Below are 13,831 nucleotides of genomic sequence, written 5' to 3' on the forward strand. Positions count from 1 at the left end.
CGTTATGAAAGGATCTTTTTCTCTCTGTCAGACCTGTTTACCCCCATAAGTGTTTTGGAGTAATGCTCAGCCCCAAAAATAGTAATCCTGGCACAAAAATAGTAATCATCCAGCATTCGTCGCCAATTACAACGCACATGACAACTGTGTCTGCGAAACGCAATCATGCACATATATCCATCATTCACAAACAAAACACATCAGTCAATTTTTGTAGTCATCATAATTTCAAAGAAGATCACATCAAAAGCACATGCATCACTGATTCTTTTTCTTTTGCTCGTAGTAGGCCTTTTTCAGTGTGTCAAGCGCTTCTCTACTGTACTTGCGCTTGCCGAATGAGTGAGGGCGAGACTTCACCACTAGAAGGCTCTCCAGCGTCTCATCAGACAGACATGATCTCTGGTCAGTCCTGTGCTTTTTCACCCCATGTTGCCATTGAAAAAACCAATGCCAAACATGTGAATTAATAAAAAATAAAAAAATAAAAATTATTTTTTATTCTTTTTTATTTATTTTATTTATGAAAATCGTAGTCTTGACACGGATAGCGGAATGGCGTATTTGTTTGCAGAAAATCATAATAAATTACGCCAAAATCGTAAGGGTAAACAGGTCTGCTCTGTAAACAGATGCATGAAACGCAGAGATCTCCTGTCCAACAAAATGAATTCTCTGCCTATTTCCCTGTCATACATGTATATATATATATATATATATACAACAGCCATGCCTTCTCCATTAATGTTTTAATCAAAGCAGGCAGGCAAGTGATAATGCAAAAAACAAAAAAGAAACACACAAACATAGAAGTAAATTAAAAACAATGTCGGTGTTTGTTTTCCCATTGTGATGTGCAGTTGCTGGTCAACATTCCCCATTGCACACAGTAACCCAAGTATGAGTTGTTCCCCCTTTTTCAAAGATGTGTCAGGCAAGGTTTGAATGTTCTTTTTTCTTGATAAATGCTTGAGTTCTAGGACTGAGAAGCTGTGTATTTCAGGTGAAAGTGAATTGTGTAAACATTCTTTTAAGGGGAAAAATCTACTGTGATTGTGTTGGTTGCATGTCTTATTTGTACTGAAGCTGTTTGGTGCTCTTTCAAATTTTCAACATGTACACAGAATGTGTTAAACTATTTATTGTTTGTGATTTTAACCCTTACATTGGTGCAATTCTGTAACACATGTTACATAGCCACTGGTGAATTAACAGAGAGAAAAATAAAGAAAAATGGTCATATAGGTTTTCGCATCCATGGGAGGTAATCGGAACCGACCAAACAGACTGAGCCAGTAGCGCGACATATGTCGTGACACCCAGGTGACAGTATACGTAAAGTAGCGCGACATTTGTCGCGACAACCAGCCTGAGGGTTAAAGCTGTGTCCGTTTTTGGAATAGCATACACCAAGTAAAAGTAAACCTCAATGTCTGGTTATGTAAATGGATGTAAATAGTATGAACACAGTGGAACCCCCCTTTTAAGACCCCCAAATTGAAGACTCCATCTTCCCTTTTAATACTGTTTTCTCAGACATTCTGTTTAAAACCTCTGTAAATTAACTACTATTTTAAGACTCCCTCCTTTTTAAGACCTGATTTTCTCAGATTTGAGGAAAGTCTTAATGAGTGGTTCCACTGTAATATGAAATCAGAGTTACAGGTACGTGTATCAAAATATGCAGCAAGATCTTAATTACCTTTTATTCTTTCTCTGTGCTGATTTTTTTTTAGAACTTTCTTTCTGAGATGCTTATTATTGTTCTGTGCTTACATAATATTTGAATTATCAGGTGGACTTAAAGCAGCTTTTATTCAAAATGTCAATGCCATGTATGTGAAATCAGAAGAGACGAGGCAGAGGAAACACAACCACACAAATAAAACACAAACCAAGAACAACAGAGTCAATGTGTAGTGCTGTTGTAGTAGGCCACCGGCGTGACAACATTTTTATTGAAAACTCATTTACCTTACCTATGGTTTTAAGATTGAAAGCTTTAATTGCCAAATCTGTTCATTATTTTACCAAACATCAGGCTGACTCTCGTTTACCACAATATTGCTTATGGTGATTCTCATGGAATCCAACAAATTAAATTTCATTATAAAATTCAGGCGGTACCTAAAGCTATTGGGGCTGTTCCGCGCACCCTGATAGAGGCTTTACACACTGCAGTGAAAAGAAAAAAAATGTACATAATGCATAAACAAACTACATCAGCAAGTGACTAGAAGCTAAGAAATGGCTTTGTACTAAAATTACATCAGCAAAGTGACTGGAAGCAACGTATGTTCTGGGTTGATAATTTATTTGACGTTCTCTTCGTATGTAAAAGTTGCCAAAAATGATTTTTCGTCGATTTTGTATTGGTCCCTTTCGTTTTTGTCACATCGATTTTGGGGGTACCCTTATTTGAGCAGTGGTCACATGATCTCTGTTAAAGACATCTTTGATCCAAATGGTGTGCCAGATTGTCTTGTGGATGGCCTTAAATGGCAAAGAAAGTTGGAATGAAATGACACGGGAATTAATGTTTTAGTAAGGGTTTACAATTGTTCACAATACTTTTTTTGCTAAGTTTATATGATGCTTTTCGCACAAGTCCTGGAAGATGCAAGTACTGTAAGTATCAAATGATTTCAATGTTTTTTCTTGAACTGAGTAAGCCCATAATTCGCAGTCTTAAAGATTGTAAATGTGATGCATGTGTACAAAATACATATGATTTTAAGCTAAATTAAATTGCATCTTTGTGCGTTCTTTTCTGCACTAAAGATTAACAACAAGATTTGACTTGTAACTGTATAGTGGTGTGAATGTTGCACAAATGCAGTTTCTTTCTCACCTTGTAAAAACTACCAGGAATTGCAAAGCCACCTTTACCAGAGTCTCATGAACAACTTTTTTTATATTTAGTCAAGTTTTGACTAAATATTTTAACGTAGAGGGGGGAATCGAGACGAGGGTCGTGGTGTATGTGTGTGTGTGTGTGTGTGTGTGTGTGTCTGTGTGTGTAGAGCGATTCAGACTAAACTTGTGTGTGTGTGTGTGTCTGTCTGTCTGTGTGTGTGTGTGTGTAGAGCGATTCAGACTAAACTACTGGACCGATCTTTATGAAATTTGACATGAGAGTTCCTGGGTATGAAATCCCCATACGTTTTTTTTCATTTTTTTGATAAATGTCTTTGATGACGTCATATCCGGCTTTTCGTGAAAGTTGAGGCGGCACTGTCACGCTCTCATTTTTCAACCAAATTGGTTGACATTTTGGTCAAGTAATCTTCGACAAAGGCCGGGGTTTGGTATTGCATTTCAGCTTGGTTGCTTAAAAACTAATGAGTGAGTTTGGTCATTAAAAATCTGAAAATTGTAAAAAAAATATTTTTTTTATAAAACGATCCAAATTTACGTACATCTTATTCTTTATCATTTTCTGATTCCAAAAATATATAAATATGTTATATTTTGCTTCTTCTTCTTCTTCTTGGCGTTCGCAGAGGTTACACAATCAGTCCAGCACTGGTGATAAATGTTGTCGTTTTCTCCAATTCCTGTCGACTGCCGTATAGTTTGGTCTGCAAGGGAGTTGGTGACGGCCACACTTCTTTTCGTTCCTCATCTAGTAAGGGACATCGCTGTAAGATGTGTTCCGCTGTTTGGTCCTCTTGACCGCAGGCACAGGTTGGTGATGGCGCCAGCTTGAACTTTCGGTTCATATGAGCATTGAGCCTGTTGTGGCCAGTACGCAGCCTGATGAGGTTGACTTGCTGCTCTCTGGACATTGTGTGGTAGTCATCTCTGTTTGTCCTTGGCCTCATCAATGCCTTGATGATTGTCTTCTGCTCACTAAAGCTGACACTGTTTTCAGGTTGGTCTTCCACGGCTCCTTCTTTTGCCAGCTCATCTGCCCTTTCATTTCCTGGTATCCCACAGTGTGCTGGTATCCACTGGAGGACAACTCTTCTGGTTTGTCTGACCATCTGTAATGCTTTGGCCAGCTGTGGGAGTTTGTCGTTCTCTAGGGCCTGAAGGACTGAAAGGGCGTCCGAGAGGAAGACAACTTGGTAGCAAGGGTCTGCGGAATCCTGAACGAAGGAGGCGGCCTGCATGAGAGCTTCTGCTTCTGCTTTATAGTTTGTGCAGTGTTTGCCAGTGGCAACGCTGGATGTAGCTGTATGTCCCCCAGGGAACTGGATGAGAATGCCTGCACCTCCATTGAGCACGGCGTTAGTTGCTGATCCATCGGTGTATACATGGATCCACGCCTCTTTTGGGTACTGTTCGTCGATCAGGGCTAAGGTGAGTGCCTGTCGAGCTGTGTCATTCTGATCTTCTCCTGAGGTAACATGTGGAACACTGGTGCAGATCTGGATGCCTGGTTTCTCTGTTGCCTTGGGGGTTTCCTCTTCTTCTTGAGTCAGAGGTAGAGTGTTCTGTGGAAGGACTTCCCTGTACTGTCGAGAAAGTCTCTTGCTCTCGTGTACAAAACTGCTCCGTTTAAGCCGGTTCTTGGTGAGGTTGCTCAGTCTGTGCTTCATGGGGTGGTCGGGTAGGCACTTGAGCTTCTCGGCCTGTACCATAGTCTTGGCTTCTCTTCTCTGACAGAGGGGTTGGATGGTGGTAAGCTTCTCCATTTCCTTGATGGGCGTGGATTTCATTGCACCGGTGATGAGTCGGAGGGCCTGGTTTTGCACACGGTCAAGGGTCTGCAGGTTTGTCTTGGCTGAGGTTGACCACGCTGTGGAGCCGTACTCGAGGTGGGGTCTGATTGTTCCCTGGTATACTGTCTTCAGTATCTTCTCGTTCGCTCCCCAGGTGGTACCTGCCAGCTTCCTGAGTATGGCTAGCTTGCGCCGGGCCTTCGTCTCTGCCTGTGCAATGTGTGGTTTCCAGGTCTGCCGTCTATCAAAGGTGACACCAAGGTATGTTGCTTCTTCATCCTCTCTCAGAGGAGTTCCACCAAGCCTAATGGTTCCGGCTTTCTGCTTTGGTGACAGTGTGAATAGGGTGGTGGAGGATTTCTCCTTGTTGATGGAGACGCACCAATCTTCTGCCCATGCGTTCAGCCTATCTGCCGCTTGCTGCATTCTGTAGGTGGCAGTACTTGCGTGCTCCTCCTTGCACCAGATCACAAGGTCGTCTGCGTAGAGAGCAGCTTTGATCCCCTTGGGCATCTCAGACACCAGATCGTCGATGAAGAGAAGGAAGAGTGTGGGGGAGAGGACTCCGCCCTGAGGGACGCCATGACGAAGGAGGAACTTCTTGCTTTTGGTCTGGTCGACGTTAACTCTTGCCCTGCGGTTATAGAGGTAAGAGCGAATCCACTGGTACATGTTGCTGGACACGCCTTTCCTCAGCAGTTTTACAAGGAGTCCATCTTTCCAGACCTTGTCAAAGGCCTTCTGAAGATCTATCCAGGTGACGAAGACCAGCTTCTGTTCCTGAAAGGCATCTTCAACTTCTTGCGCCAGGTAAGTGACCTGATCTTCAGTGCTGCGGAACTGTCGGAATCCAGCTTGTTCAGGGGCGAGGAGGTTCCTGGATTCCAGGTACCACCTGAGGCGCTCGTTCACAATTCTCTCCAGGGTCTTCACAACACAGCTGGTGAGGCTGATTGGGCGATAGCTGGTGGCCTTCTTTGGATCCTTCCCTTTTTTTAAGATGGGGATCATGATCGCTTCTCGCCAGGGTTGTGGTAGCGATCCTTCTTGCCAGCTGCTGTTGAAGACCTCGAGTAGCTTGTTCTCTGCTGCACTACCAAGGTGGGTTAGCATCTCGTTGGTGATGCCGTCTGGGCCAGGGGACTTCTTCGCCTTTGACTTTTTCAGAGCTGAGTGCAGCTCGTGGAGTGTGAGTGGTTGACTCATGGCGTCAACTGTCGACTGTCTGGCAGGTCTCTCTCTTTTCTCTCTTCTTGCTTCTCTCTGTTTCTCGGGGCTAACATGGAGGTTGCTCTCAGCTGCATAGCTTTCAGCAAATTGGTTGGCAGCATGCTTTCCAGTTAGCACCTTCCCGTTCTCTTCTAATGTGATCTTTCCTCTGCTGGTGTTCTCATCATTCAACTGCTTGGTGAGCCTCCAGAGCTTTCTGCCATCCTTCTCAAGGTTCAGAGAGCTTGTTTTCTCTTGCCAGCTTCTCCGTCTTGCCTGTAGCTTCTTTTTGAGAAATTTGGCTTTGGCTTCCTGGAGGCGGATGTTGTTGTTTTGTGACGGGTTGACTTCTGCTTCCCTTCTGGCGTCTGCCAGATCATCATCCAGTTCCTGCAATTCATTGCTCCAGTAGGGCTTATAGTCTCTCCTGGCACCCCTGGGAATGGACTCACGCGCTGCTCTGAGGATGCTCATGTTGAAGTCCTTCGCCACCATGTTGATGTCTCGACCCTCGACTCTGATGTCTTTGGTGAGTTCGCTGGTGCGGTGTCTAAAGAGGAACCAGTTCGCTCTTTTGTAGTTCCACCGTGGGAAGGAAGCTTCAGTGCAGGACTCCATGCCCAGGGTCAAAAAGACTGGCCGATGGTCACTTCCACCTAGCTGTTCTCCGACCTCTCTGCTGGTTAGCTGGTGCATGTCTTCCGTGCAGAAGGCTAGGTCAGGAGTTGATGTAGTGTGCCATCTTCTGGAGTAGAATGTAGGGCAGTCAAAGGGACTGTTCAAAAGGATGAGACCTTTGTCGTCCTGCCAGTTCTCCACCTCTTCTCCTCTCCGATCCAGGTGGTCATATCCCCAACTCTGTGAATGACTGTTGAAGTCACCCACCACGATGAAGTTGGAGGCCTTTGCGGGGATCGTGTCAAGGGCGAGGTGTCTATCATTGGGGCAGTAGAAGTTGACAAGATGGAATTCTGATGACTTCGTCTGGATTCGAATCACCTGATATTCGGAGTCCTCCATGTGCGTTTCTATCAAACAGGCATTGATGTTGTTCCTGATGAGGGTCAGGATTCCTCCTTTGCTTCGGTCTGTTCTGTCGGACCTAAGGCATTGGTAGCCTCTCACTTTGAAGGACTTTTGGGGTGTCAGGTGCGTCTCCTGTATACAGCAGATGTTGATGTTCTTCTCATGCAGGATATGCTCCAACTCTGTCTTCTTGTTCAGGATACTTTCTGCGTTCCAGTGCATGACCTGAAAAGGTCGCTGCTGACTGGGTTTCTTCCTGGTTGTGGTGGTGCCAGTCACTTTCCTCCCGCGTCCCCTGGCGTGACAAGACGGACGGGAGGGACCTCCAGTAGTTGAGGCTGGGTCCCTTTGAGGCATGGGACCCGACGCTGCTCCACCCTGGGGGGTCCTCAATGGGCGAGCGCCATTTCCATCTGTGCTGGTTGATTGTGTCATCATTTGCGTAAGTGCGTGTACCCGTGGTTTGTTAGAATGCGCCGTGCGGCCCGGGTCCTCCGTCTTCAGCATTCGGGGTTTTCTGTCGGGGTTACCTCACCCTTAGCTCATGGCCCGTACGTCCTACCCTGAGAGCACAGGGGGGAGGATTTTCGGGATCCCACCCGGAGCCAGTTTGGTCCGCGGCCGCAAGCGGCTGATCTCCATATCTGAAGACCGTTCCCCTATCCGCCACCCGGGGACGCGCTGGGTTGGGGGTGGTCGCCCCACTGAAAATCCCACACTGGGTTAAGAAAGATCAGCCTGTCCCAGATACTTTGATTAAAAACAAGCTCTGAAAATTAAAAAATATAAAAAATTATTATCAAAATTAAATTGTCCAAATCAATTTAAAAACACCTTCATCTTATTCCTTGTCGGTTCCTGATTCCAAAAACATATAGATATGATATGTTTGGATTAAAAACACACTCAGAAAGTTAAACCGAAGAGAGGTACAAAAAAGCGTGCTATCCTTCTCAGCGCAAGTACTACCCCGCTCTTCTTGTCAATTTCACTGCCTTTGCCGTGCGCGGTGGACTGACGATGCTACGAGTATACGGTCTTGCTGCGTTGCATTGCGTTCAGTTTCATTCTGTGAGTTTGACAGCTTCTTGACTAAATGTTGTATTTTCGCCTTACGCGACTTGTATACTGTACAGAAGACCATATTAATTATCTCAAACAAAGACACACAGAGACACACACACAGAGACACACATACAGAGACACACGCACGTAGACACACGCACAGAAACACACACAACCCTGCACCGTTGCAAATGTCAGTCATTTTTATCCAAATCAAAGCTATCGTAGTTTGTGTAGCAGCGAAACTCATTTTGTAATTGGTGTGTATGCGTCGGTACAAATTTGGTGAGTTTGACGCCGAGCAGTCGATCCGCCGCTTCAGCCATCACTGCCCCTGAAACACAAACAGAAAGTTGTGTCTTTAAATTTCACTTTTTACTTTTAATTCTTCATCTGGATCCTTTTTATATCAAATGAAAATTTCTATGCTACGCTTTATTGATATCAGATGAGTCCAGACCCTGGTCTAGGATTAATATTCCATACTGAAGAAGAAAAGTATTCCTTTCACCCACATAATTCAGACATTTTTTTGGTATTTAACAATGTACAATAATGTGTTCACCAGACCTGGGAACCCCTGTTTTGCACTCAGTATTCTCAAACAACCTTGGTATATTTTCAGAAAAATTAGCGTACTCCACAGAGCATTTGAACATCTATGATTCGAACATGCTTCGCACACGTCCGCTGTACCGTTCATAAAGTTTATCGATACATTTAAAACAAATGCTTCTTTCAATATTTACTGACGAAAACTAATCATGTCTCAAAATATTGGATCAGCTTTGGGAAGGGCTTGTGAAGAAAAGTAGTCTAGGACTTTTTCTCGGCGTATGTTTTTTCTACTGACCATACTGATCGTATTCTAGACAATCAAGCGTACAAAATACGGCGAAATCGTATGGGTTCCCAGGTCTGGTTCTGACCATTCACATTTAAATCATGACATATATTTAATTATCAAAAGCACAAACACACACAGTGGAGCCCTCTTTTCAAAATGTTTGTTTTTCCTTCCATTTAAGGCAGTCAGTCATACCCAGTGTATGCTGGGTATTGAAGCACTTCTCTAACAGACCGAACTCTGACATGGATTACAGGATGGTCTTCATGTAGCTGGGATTTGAACACAGAACCTTCAAGTTTGAAGGCCAATTAATCCTTACCACTATCTGAGGCAATTGCGCTCGTCTATCCTGGGCTATTGTCAAAGCTCACCTGTACAAAGCAGAACCTTGTCCTTCGTGAGGTATTGGACAGTGATGGCCACCTTACTCAGACACTCTTCAGACAAGAATGGAGGATCCACCAGTACCAGATCAAAACTGTTCTTGAACTCTACAGGTAAGCGCAGGGGCTCATTGTAGTCATAGAACACAAAATGTTCTCCGAACACTTTGAATCTCTCATCGTATTCAAGGCAGAAGGCCTGCACACCGTCTCCTTTCAGCTCCCGAATTTTCTTGTATGTAGTGGGACAGCTGACACAAGCTATCCTGTGGGAGTTGGAGAAATGGAAGAAGAAGTGTTAGTGTGTGAATAGCACTTCTGTTACCTGATTGATTATACAGTAAGTTTACTTCACAAAAACACTTTACAATAAATGACTGCAAAATGTTTCTTTCCTTCATACACTTATTTGCAAAACAGAAGCTGAGCGGTTAATCTTAGAACGTTGACTGTTGAGATCAATATATTTACTTTACCAAGGTAGTTCCTGAAATCAATCTGTCTGGTTCCTGAAAGTCCCATGAACATAATGTACACAGCTTTATATACTTACAACAAAGTGTCACACTCACAGTATCAGTAGAAGTTGACTATCTACAGTGTGAAAGAGACAGATCCAACTAATCTTGTACTGTGTATACTATAGTATAATGCTTAGATGTTGGTTAGAATCAAGTGAAAGAGTGATTTCAAGCCTCAACTAAAGACTTGCCTTCCATTTTCGCCAACAACAGCCAATGCCTCCCTTGTCAGACGTTCTGCTGTGGCGTCATCGGACCAGAATTGACTCAGTTGCTGAAATCAAAAATAAAAGATTAGTATTTTTAATAGAATATTGATTTTCCCTGAGCACATCCTGGTTCCAATAAAATCAGTCAGTGTTCTGCTTATTTGTAGTAAGTTTCAAATAATGTTTTCAGTATCATGCTTGAATAATGTATCACTTAAAAGTAGCTATTTTTAATCCTACTAAATTGTGCAATAAACTTGCACAATCAAAATATATGTGTGCTTGAAAGAACATTTACAAAAAGAAAAGTAAAGAAAGAAATATTAAGTAACTGAGATTTTCCAAGTGAATTTTGAAATGTAATCAAAAAGGATTATCCCAAACTCTGGAACAGCTCTCAAACTGTTACATAAGGTCTACTTTTTTATTTTATAGATTGACGTATACCATTCCTAAAACTTCACATTCCATTGTTTCTAGATACATGTAGTCGAATGAAAACATTGGGTATGCACTTCCTTTGAAACCTTTGAGAAAGTCAAATCGTGGTTATAAAAGCACTTTATGTGCTGAGTATTTAACCTTCACCGGATCACGCTGTGGACTTTACAGTCCGGATGATGTGGGTCATGTACGACCCATACTTTTTATAGAAAGATTCAACGTAAAAAGTGTGCGAATAGGGATAAAATCTTTACCGCCTCTATTCAGAGTATGGGTTGTACACAACCCACGCCATATGAATAGGGATAAACACCGTAAAATGCCTTCTTTAATTCTATAGGAGTCGTCCACGACCCACAACATGCAAACTGTGTTGTTCAAATGACGTAATTGTTTATTTTTTTGTTTACACAGATAATCCTTTAAAAATTGGTCGATAGGAAGGTTCTATGGTATTTGAGGATTACATGAAGTCTCGGTCAAAAACTCTCAGTAAGAGATACAGACACTTTTGTGTGGCTCTGGGTCGTCGATGACCCAGGAAGCATGGTGAAGGTTAAACATATGTATACATGTATTGTCTAAGCCGCCATATTGGAGAGCTTTCTGGCGAATTGGACCTTAAAAAGTTCAAGGGACATTTATAGCTGTACTGTAATTTAGAAACACCTGCAATGATTTGCTCAAAATTACTCCGAAACTATGCCAAATAATTAAATGAAGTTTAATCAGTGAGTGGTTTGCATCGACAGCTCTCCAGCCAGGAGTCCGGACTTCCAGTCGTCATCATTATTTATTTAGTTTTCATAGCTACCCATTTGTCAAAGCAGATTGAGGAAGTCAAACCTACAGTCTAGCTAAGGTATGCAAATTCCATGCCATACAGGGCGAGAACGCTTCGAATAATAGAGACAACAAAATGTACGTTGGAGAATATTAAGGTCTGCAATGACTACCTAACAGGGCATTCAGATTTGAAAAATAGAACGCTCAAACACTAATTCTAAGACCTTCTCCCTGAATGTTATCATCTATTCAACCCCCAAAACCAACGCTGTAGCTCTCGCTCAGTTTCAAATCTGTATTTCCTCGAATAGCGCATGGAATGCTCAGGGTCAAAAGGTAAGGCGAAAGCTAGGAGTCGCGCATACAGACGTTTTTCATTTGAATAACTCAGCGCTCAAACGTTTATTTTAAGGTATTCCTTGTGCTTGTGTGTGGTCACAAAATAACTACCCCCCAAGCTGAACTGTATAGCTCTTGGGGCGATTTGAGACAATGTTTTTGTTAGACATATTATATTCCCTTTAAATCAAAGCTACAAATCAGCAATACTAGCCCAATCTTCCTTGGGGTTGAATTTCTCTACATCGCCCTCCAAAGTCCCGGTCATATTTTCTTCCAAGTTTGACTGCTCCTGGTAGAATTCTTGGAGCGCTGCAAGTGCCTGGGCTGACAACTGCGTTGCATCATCATCTGAATCAGCCATTGTAAACTTTTCTGTCTTAAAGTATGAAATACAGCAACACATTTACTATCAATCATGCATTCTGTCATTGAAGAGTTTACCCTGGTTCACTGTTTTAAGCAAATGTTCACTGTGATGCAGTTATAGGTTGCTTATGGGGAGAAAACAAAGCAGTACTAATAAAAATAAAAATAAAAAAGGCTACACGCACTCTAAGTGTATACATGATCGATAGGTCTGTAAACACTCCGACAATGAAAAGCTCTGTAACAACTTTAAGCCAATGAAATGCGTCCTTACAAGTCGTTAGGAAGTAGCCAATGAGAACAATCTGATGTATTGACTTCCGCCATGTTTTTTTCTGAGTACCATAATGTACACTCACAGAGTATACAACCACTTCTAGGTTGATACACACTCCAAATTTCTTCCAAACTCCCGACAATATACTGCCGTACTACTATAGCATCAGTTTGTGTCGGCCCGACTAAACTACGCGCCAGCACGCGCTACCTTGAACCATAGCACTTATATACTTTATTTTTATATTTCTAGTTAGTTCATCGTCCATTCTCACATAATACAAAATTTCAAACTTCAATGATGAAAAATACGGAAGTTATGACGAGTTTAAGGAGAGCTAATGCACTACTCTCAAATCCGACGATTTCCGCCATTGACTAAACAGCGCGCTACCACTTTGAAGTAGACGCTACCCGGTGATCCATAACACTTACATAATTTATTTTTATAGTCTATATAGTTCATTGTCCATTCTTACATAATACAAAATTTCAAGCTTGAGTGTTGAACATTTCAGTAGTTATGACGGGTTTTTGGCGAGCTAATGCGCTACTCTCAAATCCGACAAAATCCGGCAGTGACTAAAACTGCGCGCTACCAATTTTAAGTGGACGCTACTGAGATTCATAGCTGTTATATAATTTATCTGTATGTTTCTAGTCATTCCATCGTCAGTTCTTACATTATACAAAATGGACAATGAACTATATAGACTATAAAAATAAATTATGTAAGTGTTATGGATCACCGGGTAGCGTCTACTTCAAAGTGGTAGCGCGCTGTTTAGTCAATGGCGGAAATCGTCGGATTTGAGAGTAGTGCATTAGCTCTCCTTAAACTCGTCATAACTTCCGTATTTTTTCATCATTGAAGTTTGAAATTTTGTATTATGTGAGAATAGACGATGAACTAACTAGAAATATAAATATAAAGTATATAAGTGCTATGGTTCAAGGTAGCGCGTGCTGGCGCGTAGTTTAGTCGGACCCGTTTGTGTGTTTGCTTGTGTGTGTGTTTGACCCCAGCGTACTTTGATACCGCTATGAATCGAAAGTGAAGCGTTCCTTTGCCAAATGGCGTCGAATGACACTCTGATGCAGTTCTCTGATCTTTAATGTACACTCTGAAAATTAAATCTATGTTACAGTAAAGGCCGTGCAGCATCAGGTTGTTTTTGTTTATCAAACTGTTGTTCTGATGGGCACATTTTCGGTTATCGGTTAGTCTGTATTAGAGACTACAAAGACAACAAACAATTCAATGTTTACCTCAGATTCGGTATGAAGCACGGAAAGTACGAACTCGCGTGGATCGTCTGCTTTAGCCGGAAGTTCCTTGACAGTAAGCTATATTTCGTATCTTATTATACGAATCTATCAAAATGTTGTACAACTGCAATACTAACTTAACGAATGCAAACTCCTTCGAATAACAAGTGCGTCATTGTTATTGAAAATAACAATATAAAAGGTACTTGTGTTAGCAAACACGACTCTTTAATGAAAAGGAACTTTGCGGGGCGTCTTTCACTACTGCATGGTCAGCACTGATACAGGGAATCAAATCATGTATTAAGAAACTTCAGCGAGTAATCCAAAATATGCAGAAAAACAAACGTAAATATCACCTATGAACAAAGATTGTTTTCATTACCGCGTCTTCGTATTTGTATTTGTTTTTAAATAT

General features: G+C 42.1%; 1 protein-coding gene across 2 annotated transcripts; it reads right to left on the reverse strand.

Annotated features, from left to right (window-relative positions):
- Positions 1–8,152: 8,152 nt before the first annotated feature.
- LOC138962298 (EEF1A lysine methyltransferase 1-like) lies at positions 8,153–13,524 on the reverse strand. 2 transcript variants are annotated; one of them, XM_070334050.1, is made up of 5 exons: positions 13,414–13,524; positions 11,714–11,878; positions 9,913–9,995; positions 9,189–9,466; positions 8,153–8,301 (listed from the first exon to the last, which is right to left on the reverse strand). In XM_070334050.1, the coding sequence occupies exons 2-5, from the start codon at positions 11,861–11,863 to the stop codon at positions 8,162–8,164; spliced, it is 651 nt and encodes a 216-aa protein (XP_070190151.1). In that variant the 5' UTR covers positions 11,864–11,878; positions 13,414–13,524; the 3' UTR covers positions 8,153–8,161. The 2 variants fall into 2 exon arrangements, with proteins under 2 accessions (XP_070190151.1, XP_070190153.1); XM_070334052.1 differs by having other exon boundaries at positions 11,714–11,850; positions 13,414–13,481.
- Between the last annotated feature and the right edge of the window lie 307 nt (positions 13,525–13,831).

The sequence above is a fragment of the Littorina saxatilis genome, linkage group LG3 (assembly GCF_037325665.1).
Source record: "Littorina saxatilis isolate snail1 linkage group LG3, US_GU_Lsax_2.0, whole genome shotgun sequence".
In the NCBI taxonomy this organism is placed as follows: domain Eukaryota; kingdom Metazoa; phylum Mollusca; class Gastropoda; order Littorinimorpha; family Littorinidae; genus Littorina; species Littorina saxatilis.